Raw genomic sequence first — 22,348 nt, 5'->3', positions numbered from 1 at the left:
CCGCGAAATTCGGGACAGTTGGCAACTATGCATTCCCTTATCTATAACACTCTGATGGACAGTAGACAGTGACAACATAACATATAACCAGCAATCAATACAGTTCGATTAAGGGGAGTAAAATCGAAACCCTTTGTCCCGAAAATGCCTTACCGATCAAGGAAGTCTGATAACTCAAATGTCAGCAAAAGGCTCACCTCAGCCGGCTGATTATCAGAAATTCCCACATCGTCTCAAGCTCCTCGTTTCGGATACTCAGGGTCACCTGTAAATCCCCTCCTCGGCAAAGCTCACCACCTGAAAATTGGGTAATCTCAAATGGGCCTTAGCAAAAAGGAACTCATGCACAGCATTATTGTTCTGTAGGAGGATTACTGTTGCTAAGGAAGGCGTTTTTGAGCCCTTCCACAATTACACTATAGCCAGCTTGTATGTAAATGTATGGGTGATAAATGTGGCGTTTTTGGAGCATAAACTACACATATAATTTCTTGACTACCTCTGATGCCTCATACACATGATCGGACTAACCCACCGGACTTTGCAGCGGAGGTCTGCCGGACTTTTCTGAGCGGACCTGCCCACACGCGGCCGGACTATGGCGGGAGTCCGCCGGACTTTTGAAATGAACGGCCCACACACAGAGAAAAGTCAGTTCAATTTGAACGCGGCTCCAGGTAGACGGAACTAGCGCAGGAAGTCAATGTCGCCCCCCTCCATCAGCGAGATTGACACCTCGCTGGCCCCATCACGTGGTATGGACTTAAAGGGGAAGTCCTACATTGAAAAAACGGTGTGGAGGTCCCCCCCCAAGGTCCATATCAGACCCTTATCTGAGCACTTAGCCCGGACGGTTAGGAAAGGGGGTGGGGACAAGCGAGCGGCCCCCCTCCTGAGCCATACCAGGCCACGTGCCCTCAACATGAGGGGATGCTTTGGGGAAGGGGGGCCCTGAGGCCCCCCACCACAAAGCACCTTGTCCCCATGGTAATGAGGACAAGGGCCTCTTCCAGACAAACCTGGCCGGTGGTTGTCGGGGTCTGCGGGCGGGGGTCTTATCAGAATCCGGGAGCCCCCTTTAATAAGGGGCCCCCATATACTGGCCCCCCATCCTATGTGAATGAGTATGGGGTACGATGTACCCCTACCCATTCACCTGGTGAAAAAAGTGTAAATAAAAAAAACAACACAAGTTTTTAAAATAATTTATTAGACAGCTCTGGTGGTCTTCCGTTTTGGGGGGTCTTCTCGCCAGACTCCTCCACTATCTTCTGCTCTTTTGCTAGCTCTTTTACTAGCGGAGGAGCCCGGCTTTCTTCTTCATTGCCGCTGCCATCCGGGGGTCTTCTTCCGACTTCGGGGTCTTGTCCTGCTCTTCGGGGGTCTTGTCCCCCTCTTCGGTTCTTCTGCTGGGCCTCCACTATCTTCTTATAGCTCTTTTAATAGCGTTGGCCCGGTCTTCTGTCGCTGTTGCCTTCTTTTCTTCTCTTCTTCTCTTCTCTTCTTCTCTTCTTCCTTGCGATGTTGACACAACGCTCTCTCTGCCTGCAATGGCAGGGGCGCGTTGTGCGGCGAGTTATATAGGGACATGGGGCGGGGTCACCGGCTGATGTCACATGGTGACCCCGTCCCTTATGATGTCACAGCCCCAGCATCCTCCGGGACTGTGAAGGCCCTGGAGTATTGGATGAGTATTGCAGAGGATGGATGGATGGCTGAGCATGGATGGAGGGATGAGTATGCTGAGTATGGGTGAGTATGCTCAGTATGGATGAGTATGGATGGGTGAGCATGGAGGGATGGATGAGTATGGATAGGTGAGCATGGATGGATGGAGGAGTATTCTCAGTATGGATGAGTATGGATGGGTGAGCATGGATGGATGGATGAGTATGGAAGGGTGAGCATGGATGGATGGGTATGCTGAGCATGGATGGGTGAGCATAGATGGATGGATGAGTATGGATGAGGCTGAAGCTATGAGCGCCGTGACCCGGTGGTCATGGATGTTCTTGGGTGAGTGCCCCTGGGGGGGGCACGCAAGAGTGGGATTCTGGGAGGACGTCATAGTACATGCTCCCAGAGTTATACGACCGCCCGGTAGTCGTCATTCGGCTATGGGCCAGTCGGTAAGTGGTTAAAAGAATATTTCACTTTTATTGTTTTACTTTAAGCATTATTAAAATCACTGCTCCCGAAAAAACCAGCCATTTTTAAAACTTTTTTGCATCGATACATGTCCCCTAGGACAGGACCCGGGTTCCCAAACACTTTTTAGGACAATACCATGCACATAAGCCTTTAAAATTAGCACTTTTGATTTTTCCCATAGACTTTTATAGGGCTTTCAAATTTGCCGCAAACACCCCAATTTTTTTTCGCTATTCGGCGAACCACCCGATGTTTGATTTGAACATTGGGCTCATCCCTACTCCCCGCTAAGTCAGAGCAGTGGACTCAGGCACCCATTCCCAGAAGCAGCCAAATCACGCCCCTTGCTTGCACTTGTGCAATGGAAGCAACGGATAAGGAGATATGGTAATGTTTTGCAACTTCTACTGAATCTCCAATCTTATTTCCCGCAAGAAAACTTAATTTTTTCACTTCCTTTTAGAAGCTGGAATCTCTGTGTGTAGACGCTTGTTTGCCCGGATACAGAAAAAAGCCAGGATCTTCAATACACTCTTGCTGCTATGACTGTGCTCCATGCCCAGAAGGGCAGATATCCACCAAGACAGGTATACCTTATTTTTAAGATACAGCTTAATCTATTAAGGGTTTTTAAATTGACACTGAAATTCACAGATTCACAGGAAATACCTTGTGGGAGGGTGTGATACTACTTGCAGCCTACGCGTTTTGGTACTAATAAGGGAAACCTTCATGTATACAGAGGCAGAGTAGGGATGAGCCGAACACCCCCCGGTTCGGTTCACACCAGAACTTGCGAACGACCCCCACGTTCGTCACGAACGTTAGAACCCCATTGAAGTCTATGGGACTCGAACGTTCGAAATGGAAAGTTCTAATTTTAACGGCTAATATGCAAGATACTGTCCTAAAAAGGGTTTGGCGACCTGCCTCCTGCCTCAGGGGACATGGGTCAATGCAAAAAAAAGTTTTAAAAATGGCCGTTTTGGCGGGAGCACTGATTTTAATGACGATTAAAGTGAAAAAAAAAAGTGAAATATTCCTTTAAATATGGTGCCTGGGGGGTGTCTGTAGTATGCCTGTGAAGTGCCACGTGTTTCCCGTGTTTAGAACAGTCCCTGCACAAAATGACATTAAACGGAAATAACACCATTTAAAACTGCTTGCGGTTTTAATGTTATATCTGGTTCCTGCAATATGGTTGAAAATCATTGAGAAAAATGGCATGGGTAGCCCTCCCTGCCCATTACCAGCCTATGTGGGTCTTGTACGCATATTAAGGGGAACCCCGTACCCATATTAAAAAAAGGAAATGCGTGTGGCCCCCAGGCCCTATATACTCAGAACAGCAGTATACAGGCGGTGCAAACAAGACAGGGACTGTGTAGGTTTGTTGTGTTAAGTTGAATCTGTTTGTAATTTTCAACCGGTACATTTTTAAAGTGTAGCTCCAGTCAAAAAAACTATTTTTAAGCTTTTTGGAAAACATAGCGAAGGGTTATCACCCCTGTATAATTTGTTTTGTCGTCCATCTTTTTTCATCTCACTTGCTGTTGTCTCCTTCCGTTTGCAAGTCGGAGATGTTTGTAAGTTGGATGTTTGAAAGTAGGGGCCTGCCCTATATTATAGCGGTATGTACTGGGTACAGAGCACGCAGACAGCATGCACTATCTCCTAACACTACTGACTGCAAGCTCTATTATTAACCACTTGACCACTGGGCACTTAAACACCCTTAATAACCAGACCAATTTTCAGCTTTTGGTGCTCTCACATTTTGAATGACAATTACTCAGTCATGCAACACTGGACCTATATGAAATGTTTGTCCTTTTTTTCACACAAATAGAGCTTTCTTTTGGTGGTATTTAATCACCTCTCAGTTTTTTTATTTTTTGTGCTATAAAAGAAAAAAGACCGGAAATTCTGCGAAAAAATGAATTTTCTTTGTTTCTGTTATAAAATTTTGCAGATTAGTAATTTTTTCTTCATAAATTTTTTTTTACTGGTTACATGTTTTGAGTTGCAGAGGAGGTCTAGGACTAGAATTATTGCTCTCGCTCTAACGTTCTCGGCAATACCTCACATGTGTGGTTTGAACACCGTTTTCATATGTGGGCGGGGCTTACGCATGCGTTCGCTTCTGCATGCGAGCACATGGGGACATGGGCGCTTTAATTTTTTTATTTTTTTTTATTGTTCATTTTACTTTATTTATTTTAGTTTGACATTTTTTTCCCCAAAAATATATTTTTGATCACTTTTATTCCTATTACAAGGAATGTAAACATCCCTTGTAATAGGAATATGGGGTGACAGGTCCTCTTTACAGTGAAATCTTGGGGTCAATATGACCCCACATCTCACCTCTAGGCTGGGAAGCCTGAAATAAAAAATAAAAAAAAGATTCTGGCTTTGATCGTACTGGCGAGTTGGTAGAAGCACCGGAGGGCGGTGAGGGGTGGGGGGCGTCTATGGCTGGGTATTTCAGGGTATCTCCGAGTATGGCTGGGTATCTCCGAGTATGGCTGGGTATGGCAATTTATGGCAGGGTATTGCAGAGTATTGGCGGGGTATTGGCGGGGTACTACAGAGTAATAGCAGGGTACTGCAGAGTATTGGGGAGTACTACAGAGTAATGGCAGGGTACTGCAGAGTAAAGGCAGGGTACTGCAGAGTAATGGGGGGTACTGCAGAGTAAGGGCAGGGTACTGCAGAGTATGCACTGGTATTGCAGAGTATTGGCGGGGTATTGGCGGGGTACTACAGAGTAATAGCAGGGTACTGCAGAGTATTGGGGAGTACTACAGAGTAATGGCAGGGTACTGCAGAGTAAAGGCAGGGTACTGCAGAGTAATGGCAGGGTACTGCACTGCAGAGTAATGGCGGGGTACTGCAGAGTAATGGCAGGGTACTGCAGAGTAATGGGGGTTACTGCAGAGTAATGGGGGGTACTGCAGAGTAAAGGCAGGGTACTGCAGAGTAATGGGGGGTACTGCAGAGTAATGGCAGGGTACTGCAGAGTATGCACTGGTATTGCAGAGTATTGGCAGGGAATTGAGGGGTAAAATTCGGTGAGCAGCGATGTGGGCACTGCAGATGCAGCCCACATCGTTGCTGACACCGATCTCTTTCCCCTCCGCTGTACCGATCGGTACAGAGAGGGGAGGGAGGAACCGGCGTCATAACATGACGCCGGTTTGTTTACAAGTGATCACTCCGTCATTTGACGGAGCGATCACGTGGTAAACGGCCGCGACGAGCGGCCGTTTACCGTGATCCGTGCTGCGCCAGGTCCACAGGACCCGGCGGTCACGGATGCTCTCGAGTGCGCGCCCCAGGGGGTGCGCGAGAGCAGAATTCTGGGAGGCCGTTAATTAACGGCCTCTCAGAGTTAAACAACCGCCCTGAAGCCGTTAATCGGCAATGGGCGGTTGTTAAGTGGTTAAAGATAGATCACTAGCTAGCTATATAGGTGAGGTGAATATAGTGGTGTATACTGCGGTCAGGGCACAGACAATAACCACTACACAAGAGCAAGATAGGAAATCAGCCAAAAACGATTGGTGTGTAACTGTGTTGAAGGTACACAGAACACTCACTGCTTCAGATTCCAACACACTACACGAGGCCGCCTCAAAGGCAGCCTTATATAGTGTGGGGCGTGCACTACACAGCCTGAGCTATGATTGGCCACAGGCAGGATGCCTGTGGCCAATCATGGCTCTCCTCGCTGCTGGCGCTGCGATTGGCCAAGCATGCGGGGTCACAGTGCATGCTTGGCCAATCATGAGCCAGCAATGCACTGCGCCATCGCAGTGCATTGTGGTCCGCGCGCGCCATACGAATTTTGACGCGAACGGACCAAGAGTTCGGATTTCGCTGAACGCCCGAACAGCCAATGTTCGAGTCGAACGTACGTTCGACTCGAACACGAAGCTCATCCCTAAGGCAGAGTTTATAAAAAACTTCAGACAGTTCACTGGTCTAGTATCACGTTAAGATCCTTGACCTGAGATTTAGAACTGTCAGTAAAGTCCATACACTACATGTAAGATATTTTTCAACGTTGAAATGTAGCTTCCCCAAAAAGAACCTCCGGCCCTCCCCAGATTTCCCTCAGAATTCCCCTCAGGATTTTCTAAATACTCTATACATTAATGTCTTGGTGCAGTCCTCAGACCAGTCTGGTAATTTCACCTCCTCTTCCTCTAAAGCAAAAGTTGTGGCCTGCACGACCGCTCTATCCGATGCGATTAGAGACTTCTCACACACCCACGCTACCGATGAGACCTCTGGAATGAACAAATGGGGAACATTGAAATGTATATTGCGGGGAATATTCATCCAACACGGCTCCCGACTAAAAAAGGCCTGCATAGCAGACGTCAGATGTCTATTTGCTCTCATTGCCTCCCCTGAGGCAACGCACAAACGCACACTAGATCCTAAAAACCACAGCAGAACTCTCTAATGCACGACATGACCTACTCCACCTCTTGATGGAGCGTTCTCTAGTCGTCAGCGATGAGGGAAGACACATACATTATGTGCAAGCTAACAAATGTGGCAAACACCTAGCGCAAACCCTTCACCCCAGACAACACAGACAAACCATCCCACACATTGTGGCACATCCTAACCACAAGCTCCAAAAGAACATGGAGATAGTCTCTGTATTCAGAAATTATTATTCATCACTATACTTCCTGCCCCCCCACCCCAACACTAAATACGACCCCCAAACCTGGTGACACTGACATGACTGCATACATCCTAGACCAGTGATTCTCAACCAGGGTTCCTCCAAAGGTTGCTAGGGGTTCCTTCAGCAATGGGCAATTTCTGCCTCTCAAATAAGTTCCCACCGACACCATTGATCTTTTTAGCTATCTGTAAGGAGGTAATTCTTCCCAATGACCACAAGTGTGAAGACCATTCTTCTCACTGACATCACACTATTGTATCATGAGTTGTAGATTTCTAATTCTTAGAAGGGGTTCCCCAAGACCGAAGAACTATTTCAAGGGTTCCTCTGTGTTGAAAAGGTTGAGAAAGGCTGTCCTAGACACAGCCCTGCCCATGATTCCTACCGACTCCATTGAGGACCTTGAAGCACCTGTCACCACATCTGACAATTTACTCACGATCAAAAGCCTCAAAAACCGTAAAAGTCCCAGGCCGGATGGCTTCACACCATGCTTCTACAAGACGTTTGCCCAACAGCTAGCTTCAATCATGGCACGAGCCTTTGAAGAAGTGGATGACGCTCATCCCCTATCCACTCATATACTACAGGACCAAATATTTGTCATCCCTAAACCAGGGAAGGAACACACGAACTGCAGTAATTAGAGACCCATCTCCCCACTAAATGTTTACCTCAAACTGTTTTCCAAGATAATCGTGAACTGTCTTGGCTCCATACTACCCAACCTAATACACAGTGGGTGGCACAGTGGTGTAGTGGTTAGCACTCTTGCCTAGCAGTAATAAGGGTTGCTGGTTCAAATCCCAGACACTACCTGCCTGGAGTTTGCATGTTCTCCCTGTGCCCGTGTGGGTTTCCTCCGGGTACTCTGGTTTCCTCCTGCACTCCGAAGACATGCAGGTAGGTTAATTGGCTTCTGTACAAAATTGACCCTAGTATAGGAATGGGGATCTTGGATTGTGGGCTCCTTGAGGGTAGGGACCAATGTGAGTGTGTAATATACAGGAATAGGGAAAATTGTAGACACTCAGGTTGAACTGGATGGACTGGTGTCTTTATTCAACCTTACTAACTATGTAACTACAGTGACCAGGTAGGATTTTTCTGAGGCCAGAGATAACACCACAAAAACCTTAATTACCTACGCTCAACGTAAACACATAACCGCCTGCCTGTTGGCACGCAACACAGAAAAAGCATTTGTGAGTCAGATGGCTGTTCCTTAAATCATCACTTCAGCAGATTGGACTAGGTCCCAGACTCTTAGCAAAAATGATGTTGCTCTATTCCAACCCTTCAGCAAAAGTCACAGCTAACAATGAACACTCAGAGACATTTTTGAGATCAACAATGGGACCAGACAAGGCTGCCCACTATCCCCCCTCCTTTTTGTTATCACCATTGAACATATAGCCCAAGCAATCCGTCACAACGATTTCATACATGGCATCCACACCTCCTCAGCCCATTGTAAGCTCTCCCTATATGCAGACGACCTACTGCTCTACGTGGCACAACCACACAGCAGCATTCCCTCCTTTCTCCATGAACTAGCTTGATTCAGCGCTCACAGCAACTTACCCAACCACACCCTCTCACTAGTCCAACAAAACTTTCCCTTTCATTGGCAAACAAAATCAATCAAATATCTAGGGACTGAGATTCCATGTAACTTCCACAAAAATCTACCCCCTGAACTTCAGCCCTCTATTGACTAAAATCTGATGATCACTTGACTCGTGGCACCACCTTAAGCTACCATGGCTATGACAACATCAATGTAATTAAGATGGATGTCCTCCCCAAACTACTCAACCTGTTCCAGGCCCTTCCAATTACCCTCCCAATGTCCTTCTACTGAACACTACGGTCCCTGGCAATTAAATTCGTATGGCAACACCACCTCTCACCGGCGGCATCGGCCTCCCCAATTTCGAAAATATATCACGCCTTGACCATATTCTACAGACTGCTGGAATGGTCCTCATGCCCGTTGACCAAACCATCAACACTGATAGAACAAGATATGGTGCTGGTAGACCTTCGGGCTCTGCTCTGGGGATACCACCTCAAATACTGCACGATTTCCCCACTGACCGAGGCAGCGCTGCTTCTGTGGTGCCATCGATATATAACTTATGCACTATCCACTGACCCCAGCCTCCTGACACCACTATTTGACAACCCAACACTTCCCGACTATGAAACCTCTGGACGAATAGGTGGCTACGAGAGGGCAGACTGGCCAACAGCACACTCCTTTGTCCAGACGACAACAGGCAGATTCATACCACAAGAGGGCGACCAACCCCCCTCAACAAAATGGTTATCCACAATGTCCCTGGCAAACTTCTGCTCTACTTAATACTTATCAGGTCCAATACACAGGACCCCAACGACCTTTGAGGAGATGTGTAGTCTCTTCCAGGTTCCTAGACACACGCTATCTCTAATATATGGGGAAATTCTTTACCACACCCATAACTCCCTTCCCACATTCACACAAAAGTGGTCCAGAGACCTGGGTAAGGATATCACCCCAGGTGAGTGGCAGACCTCTTTCACATTCACCCACAAATCTTCTATCTCCAGCTTCATGCAGGAGAGAAACTACAAACTACTCTCCAGATGGTACAGGGATCCAGTTTCGGTCCATGAGATGTTCCCCAATGCTTTGGATGCCTGCTGGCGCTGTCATGGAGGAAAGGGAACATACCTCCATATCTGGTGGGAATGCAATCAAATCCACCCCTTTTCGAAAAGTATATTTGAGATCTATAATGAAATGTATGATGACTCTCTCACCCTTTCCTCAAAGGTGGCCCCACTGTCTATCCAATCAAATCCCAGAAAACCAACCTCCTTAGATTTTGTAGCTCGGCAGTTGATCGCAAAATAGTGGAAATCTGAAGTAACCCCCCCCCCCCCCCTCCACAGGTGGATTGCCATCCTCAATGACGTCATGCGTATGGAGGAGATGCAGGCTAGGGAGGGAGATAACTGGGATAAACACCTTAAACTATGGTATGTCTGGGTCCATTATTCAACCTCAGATTATTGAACAGAATCACTAGAGGATGAGCTAGGGGATGCCTTTTGTGTCCACAGCATCACTGGAGTAGGTGGTCCAGATGAATAGAAGACCACACCCCAGTGAACGGTCCTCTAGGCATCCAATCACAGCCATACTGAGAATGAAAGGTAACAGTGACACTAACTGTATATCTATCCCCCCCCCCCCCTTACCCCACTCCCCCATCCCTCCCCAACCCTGGTTTATACACAATTTTATATATTCAACTAACTGGATACACTAAATGCTTAGGCTATTGACTGCAACTCTCATGTAATGTTATCTGTATTTATATTACCTAACTATGTGTAACATTTATGTGGTGGTATTTGTCTACCACTAATCCCCCCCCCCCCTTTATTTCTTTATTCTGGACCACCTACTGCTTTATTTGAAAAATGATTAATAAACATATATTTAACCATAAAAATGCAAAATTGCTTAAAGGCTAGAAACCTGGGGGGCTTAATCTGCCTGTAAAGTGGTGCCTCTGTAGCATGTATCCAAAATGCTGCTTCAAAGATGTACGGCCTTAGAGAAAACGTCCAAATTTACATTGCAGCTGCAAGATTTTAACCCAAAACAAAAAATAGCCTGTCCCCCCCCCCCCCCCCAATACATACAAGGCCATTTGGGTCTGTTAAGGCTTAAAGTGATAACCCCCACATGAAAAATATCACCCAAAACTATAAAAAGATTGTGCCCCTCCAAACACAAAAAAAAACCCTAGCCAAACACACAACAAGCCAGCCCATGAAAGGGGGGTGAATGCTTGGGGGCAGGAGGGGCTCGGGCACCCCAAAGTCAACCACCTTGTTCCCATATTCAGGGGGACAAGGGCCTCTTCCACACAACCCTAGGCTGGGGTTGTGGGGGGCTGCAGACAGGGGGCTTTACAGAATGTAGCAATCCACTTTAACCACTTCAGACCCAGGCCAATTCTGACATTTCTCTCCTACATGTAAAATTCCAAATTTTTTTGCTAGAAAATTACATAGAACCCCCAAACATTATATATGTTTTTTTAGCAAAGACCCTAGAGAATACAATGGCAGTCATTGCAACTTTTTATCTTGCACGGTATTTGCGCAGCAATTTTTCGAACGCGTTTTTTTCAGAAAAAAAACAGTTTCATGCTTAAAAAAAAAAAAAACACAGTAAAGTTAGCTCAATTTTTTTACATAATGTGAAAGAGGAGGATACGCCGAGTAAATAGATACCCAACATGTCATGCTTCAAAATTGCACGCGCTCGTGGAATGGCGCCAAACTTTGGTTTTTATTAATCCCCATAGGCGACGCTTTAAAATTTTTTACTGGTTACATGTTTTGGGTTACAGAGGAGGTCTAGGGCTAGAATTATTGCTCTCGCTCTAAGGTTCGCGGCGATACCTCACATGTGTGGTTTGAACACCGTTTTCATATGTGGGCGGGACTTACGTATGCGTTCGCTTCTGTGTGCGAGCTCATGGGGACAGGGGCGCTTAAAAAATTTTATTTATTTTTTTTATTGTTAATTTTATTTTTATTTTTTTAGTTTTACACTTAAAAAAAATAAATAAAATTGATGACTTTTATTCCTATTACAAGGAATGTAAACATCCCTTGTAATAGGAATATGGCATGATCGGACCTATTTACAGTCAAATATGGGGTCAATAAGACCCCATATCTCACCTCTAGGCTGGGAAGAATAAAAAAAAAACAAAAAAAAAAAACAAAAAACGATCATGGCTTCCTAGCCAGATCGGCGCCGTTAATTTGAATACCGAGGCCGGGCGTGACGTCATAACATCGCGCCCGGCTTCCGAACGATCATAGAGACTCCGGGGACAATCTAGTCCACCGGAAATCTCTATGATCACATGCTGGGGCCGGCGGATCCTGTGACCGACTCACCGATGGAAACGGTGAGTCGGTAGAAGCACCGAAGGGCGGCGGGAGGGGGGGGCGTCCCCTCCCACCGCCCGTAAGAACGATCAAGCGGCGGAACAGCCGCTATGATCGTTCTCATGGTGTAGGGAATCGCAGGCTGAAAACGGCAATATCTGAATGATGTCTGTGGACTCAGGCATCATTTAGATATAACCAGCGAAACCCCATGACGTCAATAGACATATTGCGGGTCTCAAGTGGTTAAACTAGTGGGTACAAGGTGGTTTGTGGTTGGTATTGGGCTGAGCCCAACATACCCCAAAGGCAGCCAGTTATGTGGAGTGCATGTGGCCTTGTATGGTTGAGGAGGGGGTTGGGCGATCTCTCTTCTCGCCCCTTTCCTAGCTGGCCCTGTTGTATGCTCTGAAAAAGGATGTGGTTTGGATTGGTGAAGGCAGCTCACAGCCTTTGGAGAATAGAGTGGAGTGTGGAGTTCCCCTTTTAAAATCAAATGTTAGCCCAAGGAAATCCAAAGGGTTAGAGGGGGTAGACAAGAGTTTTGGAGAATGGAGAGTGGATTTCCCCTTTAAAAGCAAAACTTAGCCCATATTAATCCAAGGAGTTAGAGGGAGGAGACAAAAGCATTGGAGACTAGAGTGTGGAGTCCCCCTTTAAAAGCAAAAGTTAGCTCATGGAAATTCAAGGGATTTAGAGGGGGGGGGGGGACAAGAGCATTGGAGAATGGAGTGTGGAGTTCCCCTTTAAAAGCAAAAGCTAGCCCAAGGAAATCATATTCATTAGAGGGGGAAGGTTAAATTCCCTTTTAGGAGGAGCGAGAGTCTTTTTACATAATTTTAACAAGGTGCATGTCTCATGTTGGCAACGTAACACGCTAACATGACCAGTGTGCAAATCTCCTTAACAAAATACATAAAGGTGTACCAAAAAAAAAATGACAAGTTTAGAGGCACCCGTTCAGCCTACGTAATTGTATGTACGTTGCTTAACATTTACTAAGATTTTGACGGTGCAGTGAACAAACGCATTTGAATGAGCGCATATGGGCATATTTGTTACTTGGCAGTTGTTACTAAACTTCCTCACATCCCCCCATAATATTGGCACCTCCATCTTCTGTTGATATAGAAGATGCTGTGCGCCATGTCCATAGTAGTGCACAGATTGTTTTCTCCCGTGCCCCGAGATCGCTATAGTAAATGGGGGATTCTTGCTCTGTTCCTGGAGCACTTTTCCGTAAATATGAAAATTATTATTATTATTATTATTATACAGGATTTATATATCAACAACAGTTTATGCAGTGCTTTACAATATAAAAGGGAGACAATACAGTTATAATATAATAAAATACAAGAGGATTAAGAGGGCCCTGCTCAGAAGAGCTTACAATCTAATAGGGCGGGGCAGGTAGTACAAAAGGTTGTAACTGTAGGGAATGAGATGATGGAAGTGGTAGAAGATTAGTTAGAGAGGTGATAGGCTTAACCTGAAGAGATGAGTTTTCAGGGATCGCCTGAAGGTAGCAAGAGTAGGGGATGGCCGCACAGGTGGGGGTAGTGAGTACCAGAGGATGGGAGAGGCTCTGAAAAAAATCCTGAAGATGTGCATGGGAGGAGGAGATGAGAGAGCTTGAGAGTAGGAGGTCTTGAGAAGAGCGGAGAGGACGATTTGGGTGATATTTGGAGACATGATTGGTGATGTAGCTCGGGGCAGAGTTGTGATTTGTCAGTGTCTTCCCCGCTGACAGCTGACTGAAAAAACCCCATTGCCGGGTCTGGTATGGATTTTAAGGGGAATCACATTCCAAAATAAAAAAATGGAATCCCCCCCCCCAAATCAATACCAGACCCTTAGGACTGGTATGGATTTTGAGGGGCATCTCCACACCATTTTTTTTTTTAAATGGTGTGAGTTCCCCCCAAAATCCATCCCTGACCCTTATCTGAGCATGCAGCCTGGCAGACCAAGAAAGGGAGGGATGAGAGAGCACCCCCTTCCTGAATCACACCAGGCCACATGCACTTAACATGGGGGGATGCTTTGAGGCGGGGGGCTCTGCCCCCCATCCCAAAGTACTTTGTCCCATGTTCATGGGGACAAGGGCCTCTTCCCCGCAACCCTGGGTGGTAGTTGTAGGGGTCTGTGGTCAGGGGGCTTAGCAGAATCTGGAAACCCCCTTTAACAAGGGGGACCTCAATTTCCTACCTCCTCATGTGAATGAGTAGGTTTACATTGTACCCCTACTCATTCACCAAAAAAAGTGTCACAATGAAACGAAAACACAATTCCTTTATTAAAAACAAAACAAAAACAAACAATGTCCCCAATGTAGATCCATCATCAATCACAATGCCCGCACCTCCAGAAAAAGGTCACCGCCAACTACCTGCTCCTCCATCTGAAAGTTCTTAAATAGGTAAGGGGTGGAGCCACCTGACAATGGTACCTCGTGGCACCATGTGACATCACTGACAGTGCATGCTAGGTCAGTGCCATCACAAGGGGCAGTGCCACCTGTTGCTGTCATCACTTTTTGGGTTCGGTCATGCGGCAACACTTTTTTTATTAAAAAAACAATGTCCCCCATGTAGATCCATCCAATCATGATGCCCACCATCACCGCCAGTCCTGAAAAAAGAAAAAAAGAGGTGCTGATCCCGCCATCTGCCAACTCTGCCATCTGACAGTTCTTAAATAGCTAAGGGGCAAGGCCATGTGGGGATATCAACTGGTGTAACTGCCCTTTGTCTTGTCATAGACCAAGTATTCAGTTAAATACCTTCACTATTTAAGAACTGGCAGACGTCAGAGCAGGCAGATGGTGAGAGCCTTCGGAGCAAACAAAGCTTTTCTTTTTTGTTTTTTGTTTTGGGTGACAATGGTGGCGGTGGGTGTTGTGATTGATGATGGCTCTAAACTAAGGACATTTACAAAAACTTGTGTTGTGTTATTACTTTGTTACCCCCATAATCATTTACATTGGGGTGGGTTCTGGAAGGCCCACTTGTTAAAGGGGGTTTTTCGATTCCAATAAGCCCCCTGCCCGCAGAACCCCACAACCATGGCCCAGAGTTGTGGAGAAGAGGGCCTTGTCCCCATCAACATGTGGACAAGGTGCTTTGGGGTGGGGGGAGAGCCCCCCCCAGCCCCAGAGCAACCCTCCAAGTTGAGAGCATATGGTCTGGTATGATTCAGGAGGTGGGTGCTCACTCGTCCCCCCATTTCTTGGCCTGCTAGGCTGCATGCTCAGAAAAGGGTCTGGTATAGATTTTGGGAGGACCCGCTCCATTTTTATTTGGGTGCTGGGGTTCCCTTTTTAGTTCCCCTTAAAATCTCTACGGGTTGGGGGGAACGCACCCCCCCCATGCCTTTTCTTTTTTTCAGATCAAATTCATGTTCAAAACTGATCACATGCGTGATTCAGATGCGTTCCCATAGAAGGTGATCCTTGAATTTTCATCTGAACAACAGCGCAGTGCTCAGGAAATGCAAAGGACTATTTTTAAATTTGCAGCAAATTTGTCCTCTGGCTGCACCGCATTAATGTGAACCAGCTCCATAGAAAGCCGGTTTGATTCACGTGTCACGCAAATCGGATCTGATTCAAAATGCATCCAATTTGCATATATGTGAATGGAGCCTAACTGCCTCTTACTACATGACCACAATCTAAAATGTAAAAATATAATTCAATAGGAAACCTGAGCCTGTGGTGATGCACTCAACAACCTTGACTAGTGAATTTTCACATCAAAAGCCCCTCTTCACGTCAGAGGTCCCTCATCATGTCATATCCCCCCTAAACTTATACGTAAAAGTCCTCCGCATGTGTCAAAGTCCCCATTATATGTCAGAGTCCCCCCATCATATCAGATTCTCCCCATCACTAAGTCTTCTGATCACATCAGAGCCCTCCCCATCAAAGAACCTCTCCAAATCACAGAGCTCCCCATTATAAATCCCCCCCCAATCACACAGTGCTATCTTCATATCAAAGCCCTTCAGTAGTGTGGTAAAAGTCAGGAAGTGCTGGGGTGCACTTGCATGCCTCCTGCCCTTACTTTAACTTCATGAGTTGCCATTTGTGTGGGCAGGCTGGCCGCCAACATGCCAACTGCCCTAGAAAGCATTATTGGTTGTTACTGTGCAATGAGAATAATTGGTTTCCCCACAAGCTCCCAGTATTAAAAAGAACTGGTAAAAGTATGTACAAATTGCATTCCCATTGCTCCTCTACAAATGGCAATTTAATCAATTATAAAAAGGGAAAACACTGCGCTATAATTTGTGAAAAATGGCCACAACGGCCACAACAGCAGCCAACACCAAAAACAAACAAAGTTCAACAGATAAAACAATAAAAATAGTGTAGCGCTTCAATGATAAGTGTAATCAACACAAATTATATAAAAATAATAATAGCGAAACAGAAATCGCACAGAACCAAATGCCTAGAAATCAAAGTCCAACATAAAACACTCATTCAACTGTGTTGATGGCGTAAAAGTGACCAAACCGTCACATAGAAGGACAATGGTGTACTGGACGAATGTGTTCATGCGGGTAAACTTGATTGTAAGCATCAAAATGAAAAGCGAATAAATACTTCTTACCGGAGCGGTTGGACTCACACAGTCATATGACGGTTGAGTCTAGAAGGCTTGGGGTCACACTCTGGGACCAAAGACCATAAGGAGAGAGGTCAGTTGAGCTGGTGGAGGAGCTCTGGGCGGTTGTAGGCTCAAAGGTGGATCCTTTCAGATGAAACATCAAAGGTCAAGATGATCAAGCTCAGACGCAGCCCGTTGTGCCAATAATCCTGCCTCCCCCGAATGGGGAGGGGAGTGTTTGTAAAGTTTTACACCAAAGCAATGGAGAGGAGAAAAAAGAAAAAAAGGCTCCACATGGTGCGGGTCAAACAATATAAAAAAGTTGATTTATTGAAGTCAAAAAGGTAATAAATGACTTAGTGATCACATAAAAAACAAAATGAACTAAAAGCAATCTGTTGGCACCCCACATTGCTTTTAGTTCATTTTGTTTTTTATGTGATCACTAAGTCATTTATTACCTTTTTGACTTCAATAAATCAACTTTTTTATATTGTTTGACCCGCACCATGTGGAGCCTTTTTTTCTTTTTTCTCCTCTCCATTGCTTTGGTGTAAAACTTTACAAACACTCCCCTCCCCATTCGGGGGAGGCAGGATTATTGGCACAACGGGCTGCGTCTGAGCTTGATCATCTTGACCTTTGATGTTTCATCTGAAAGGATCCACCTTTGAGCCTACAACCGCCCAGAGCTCCTCCACCAGCTCAACTGACCTCTCTCCTTATGGTCTTTGGTCCCAGAGTGTGACCCCAAGCCTTCTAGACTCAACCGTCATATGACTGTGTGAGTCCAACCGCTCCGGTAAGAAGTATTTATTCGCTTTTCATTTTGATGCTTACAATCAAGTTTACCCGCATGAACACATTCGTCCAGTACACCATTGTCCTTCTATGTGACGGTTTGGTCACTTTTACGCCATCAACACAGTTGAATGAGTGTTTTATGTTGGACTTTGATTTCTAGGCATTTGGTTCTGTGCGATTTCTGTTTCGCTATTATTATTTTTATATAATTTGTGTCAATTTAATCAATTAGAATTAAAAAAAAAATAAGAAAACAAAAAACTAAGACTAAGCTAACACTTAGTTTGGGACTTTATATGAGGCAATAGAAAATTATACCTCCATCCCCGATAAATTGGACAAAAAAGGAAGGACAATTTGTGGGACTTTACATGAAGCACATTAATAAGTCAGATGAACCAATCAATGTAACATGGTTATTTATTACAAAAGGTATACATAAACTTGTACAATAGTAACAAATAAATAAAATGGTATAATATAATAATAAGTCTCAATAGATGAAGTCTGAACAATTCATAATATAAAGCAATTGTCTCGAAATAATTACGTAGTAATAAACCTTGGGTATGTAGACTGAAATTGTAGCAGTAACATATAGGCATAATAACAATGAGGGATTGGTTCATTATAGTAGACTAAAATATGATGCAGATGTTAAACATGGAAACTGTGACGTGGCATCATGGAAAAGCTCTACGCGTTTCGTGGTTACATTACCACTCATCAGGAGCAGATGCATTGTTTGGGGGTATCTAAAATAAAAATTCCCAGGTTGATATAAAAGTAAAAAAAATAATGTAAAACACAGAAGAAAGAGGGGGAGCCCGAAAAGGTCCCAAACACTCTCACCTATCTCTAGTATCAGGGCCATCTTTAAGGCAGGGCAAAAGGGGCAGCTGCCCTGGGCCCTGTCATTGTTGTGGGGCCCAAAGCAGTTGCCTCATACTTGCCAACAATCCCAATATCTCATTGTGGAATGCTGCCCAGCTCTGCCCTATTGTTGTGTACAGATGACTCATCTGCAGACCCTGTGTTTACATGTAAATAACCAGCATTCATATGTAAATAGCTGCGGCCGGCTGTATTGATATTTAAATAAAGGCAGCGTTCATATGTAGATCATGCCCCCCTGCAGTAAGGAGATGATGTGCTGTAACCTCTAGCAACCAGCGAGCAGTAATACTGTAAAGTAATCTCTAGCAACCGATTAAGAAGCCGAAATCATTTGCTGTAACTTCTAGCAACTAATCAGTGAGCCGTAGTGTGCTGTTACCTCTAGCAACCAGCCTGTAAGCAGTATATGCTGTAACCACTGGCAATGAATCTCAATAGCTGCCTGATCTACATTAAACTGATTTATAGTCTAGCTGCTATATATTGTATGTCTCAGAGCAAGTGGAGAGTGAAATTGCACGGGGGGCCCCCCTCCAAGAAAATGTATGCCCAGGGTCCAATCAGTATTAAAGACGGCCCTGTCTACTATATGGGTATGACTGTTGGTAGTATCAAAGGTAGAGGGCACTGTAGAAGACGTTATCCCCGGGAGCTGAGACGGTAACACCAGAGGTACGGCAATGGCACCAGCAACAAAAGTAGGCATAGAAGAGAATATCCAGTTCAGCTGGGATATTAATGTTTGATGGTATGCATAGTTCATGATATAGCTAATTCCCAAGGGTATCTATCTGTAGTATATGGGTACGTCTGTTGGTAGTATCAAAGGTAGAGTGCACTGTAGAAGACGTTATCCCCGGGAGCTGATACGGTAACACCAGAGGTACAGCGAAGGCACCAGAAACCAAAGTAGGCATAGAAGAGAATATCCAGTTATCAGCTGGGATATTAATGTTTGATGGTATGCATAGTTCATGATATAGATAATTCCCAAGGGTATCTGCAAAGGTATGTAAGAGGAAGTGGTCCAAATGAGTGTGGTAGTGTCGTACAAGTGAATAAGGATAAAAAGACTGACTTAGTAATGTGCTTCATATAAAGTCCCACAAATTGTCCTTCATTTTTTGTAGAATAAAAAATAATCTTGTACTTATTGCTTTTGGCAGATAGTGAGAACTGTATGAGTTGCCCAGAGGAAGAATGGCCCAATGAGAAGAAGGATCGGTGTATTCCAAAGCTTCCTGACTTCCTTTCCTACACGGATGGCATTTCTAAAATATTCCTAACAGTTTCTTCATTCCTCTGCATTGTAACTGTTTTAATAAAGGGGATTTTTATTTACTATCTAAACACCCCGATCGTCAAAGCTAATAACAGGAATCTGAGTTTTGTTCTCCTTGTCTCTCTCTTGTTGAGCTTCCTCTGTGTTTTCCTGTTCCTTGGTCAGCCCGTGGATATAACCTGTATACTCCGTGTCATGACATTTGGAGTCATCTTCTCCATAGCCGTCTCCTCTCTTCTTGCTAAAACAATAATGGTTTACATCGCTTTTAAAGCCACCAAACCTGACAGCTTCTGGAGGAAATGGCTTGGAAGCAAACTGGCCAGTGCCATAGTATCAGTGTGTTCATCCGTTCAAGTAGTGATATGTATTATTTGGTTGTCCTCTTCTCACCCTTTTAAGGAAATGGACACTCACTCTTATAAAGACAAGATTGTCATTCAGTGTAATGAAGGGTCAGTTATCGGGTTCTACTCTATGTTGGGTTATATGGGGTTTCTGGCAGCTGTGAGTTTTGTTCTGGCTTTCATGGTGAGGACATTACCGGACAGTTTTAATGAGGCCAAGTACATCACCTTCAGCATGCTGGTGTTCTGCAGTGTCTGGATTGCCATGATCCCGGCCTATCTGAGCACTAAAGGAAAATACATGGTGGCTGTGGTAGTATTTGCCATATTGGCTTCAAGTGCTGGACTTCTAAGTTGTATATTTGTTCCAAAATGTGTCATTATCTTATTTAAACCTGAATTGAATACGAAAAAAATCTAGTCACTCATGGAAACCTAATCACCCCAGAATAAACACCCCATAGACTCCTTTCTCCTTACCATAGCAGGCTGTCCTCCAACTATGCCCGACTCGTTCCCATCAATCACAAGATCTCTACTGACCTGGAAAAAATTCTTGCCCAACCAGATCTCTAGATCTCCAACCTGCTTCTAAGTTGTATATTTGTTCCAAAATGTGTCATTATCTTATTTAAACCTGAATTGAATGCGAAAAAAAAAATTAGTCACTCATGGAAACCTAATCTCCCCAGACTAAGCACCCCATAGACTCCATTCTCCTTACCACAGCAGGCTGTCCTCCACCTATGCCCGACTCGTTCCCGTCAATCACAAGATCGCCACTGACATGGAAAAAATTCTCGTCCAACCAGACCTCTAGATCTCCAACCCACTCTATACCAATCCCTATAAGGACCTTAATAAAACATCTTCCAGACCTCAAAGCCTCTTCATGGAATATCGATGGTATCACAAATGTCCTCAATCTCATCAAAAGCCCTACGCTAAAACCTTTCAAGAATCTCCAACATGAATTTGGCCTCCCAAACTCAGAATTCTATACCTATGTGAGAATCTGCCATGTTCTTAACTCTTCAAAATTGCCCTCTACACACATGCTGCCCGAACCACTGTTTCAATTCTACACACACTTTCCATACCCCAAAAAAGGAATACCTTTATTCTACCCCTTACTGAATGATGATCGTCCCTACTCGAAAATTGCTACCCTGACTTAATGGACCAATGAGCTAACCATCCACATCACCCCTGATATGTGGCAACAAGCTTTTAGGGTTACCTATGCTGCCTTCCACTGCTCTAACCACTGGGAAACATAAGAAATCCCTACATAGGGGGTAGTGAATGCCTTACCAAATCTCAAAAATATATCTGGGAAGCCCACCTAGGAATTGTGGTAGCATAGGATCCATTGCTCATATCTTATGGTATTGTTAATCCCTCACCTCATATTGGAGACAAATATTTACACTGATTTCCTCAGTCTTTGGCATACTTACTACCCCTACCCTTTCCCTGGCACTGCTTCATGTAGATTTAAAAAAATACCCTTCAAACTCTAGATCTGTCATAATACACCTAATGCTATAAGCTAAATACTGTATTACTAGTTAATGGAAAACCTTAGAAACCCCCTCTATATCTAGCACAATTTCAAACCTTAACCTACAATATGAAATGGAGAAAATAGTAGCTAGAAAAAGTATGCAACTAGAAATTTAGTATGCACAATGCTCACAATGGTCTCATTCATTCAAAATGTAAAGTTCAAATGTGAATTATGTTGTTCTATACTGTTCTGAAACTTCTACACGTGTCACGCTGGTGATCCTTTCCCTATTCCCCCCCCCCAACCTTTTATCCCTTCTCTCCTCCTCTCCCCCCCCCCGTTCAGCTTCCCCTCCCACTAGAGCTGCACGCTTCTGGCCAAAATGAGAATGACAATTCTTTTGAATAAAAAGATCACGATTCCCTCACCATTCTCGCAACCTAAAATCTTTCACATTATACCCCAAAAAAAAGGCTAACTTTACTGGTTAGTTTTTATCTTTTGTTTTTTTTTTTTTCCCCAAAAAATTGCATTTGAAAGACCGCTGCCCAAATACAGTGTGACATAAAATATTGCAACAACCACCATTGTATTCTCTAGGGTCTCTACAAAAAAAAAAAAAAATTATATATATATATATATATATATATATATATATATATATATATATAGATATATTGATATATTGATATACAGTGGTGTGAAAAAGTGTTTGCCCCCTTCCTCATTTCCTGTTCCTTTGCATGTTTGTCACACTTAAGTGTGTGTGTGTGTTTGTCACACTTAAGTTAAAATCCAAACCATCATGGCCCTGTGTGAAAAAGTGATTGCCCCCTAAACCTAATAACTGGTTGGGCCACCCTTAGCAGCAACAACTGCAACCAAGCGTTTGCGATAACGTGCAATGAGGCTTTTACAGCGTCCTGGAGGAATTTTGGCCCACTCATCTTTGCAGAATTGTCCTAATTCAGTTACATTAGAGGGTTTTCGAGCATGAACGGCCTTTTTAAGGTCATACCACAACATCTCAATAGGATTCAGGTCAGGACTTTGGCTAGGCCACTCCAA

At 44.5% G+C, this 22,348-nt stretch overlaps 1 protein-coding gene across 1 annotated transcript in view; it reads left to right on the top strand.

Moving 5' to 3' along the window:
* The window catches only part of LOC143958192 (vomeronasal type-2 receptor 26-like), a 96,251-nt gene extending 74,540 nt beyond the window's left edge, over positions 1-21,711 (top strand). Inside the window, exons 5-6 of the mRNA XM_077467660.1 lie at positions 2,615-2,738; positions 19,308-21,711. Coding sequence (XP_077323786.1) covers positions 2,615-2,738; positions 19,308-20,191 — 1,008 coding nt within the window. The 3' untranslated portion in view covers positions 20,192-21,711. The remainder of the gene's footprint in view (positions 1-2,614; positions 2,739-19,307) is intronic.
* The last annotated feature ends 637 nt before the right edge of the window (positions 21,712-22,348 follow it).

This window comes from Lithobates pipiens, unplaced genomic scaffold (assembly GCF_037356315.1).
Source record: "Lithobates pipiens isolate NorthernLeopardFrog02 unplaced genomic scaffold, aLitPip1_a1.2 Scaffold_6, whole genome shotgun sequence".
NCBI classification, from domain to species: domain Eukaryota; kingdom Metazoa; phylum Chordata; class Amphibia; order Anura; family Ranidae; genus Lithobates; species Lithobates pipiens.
This window is presented reverse-complemented; position numbering and strand designations above follow the sequence as displayed.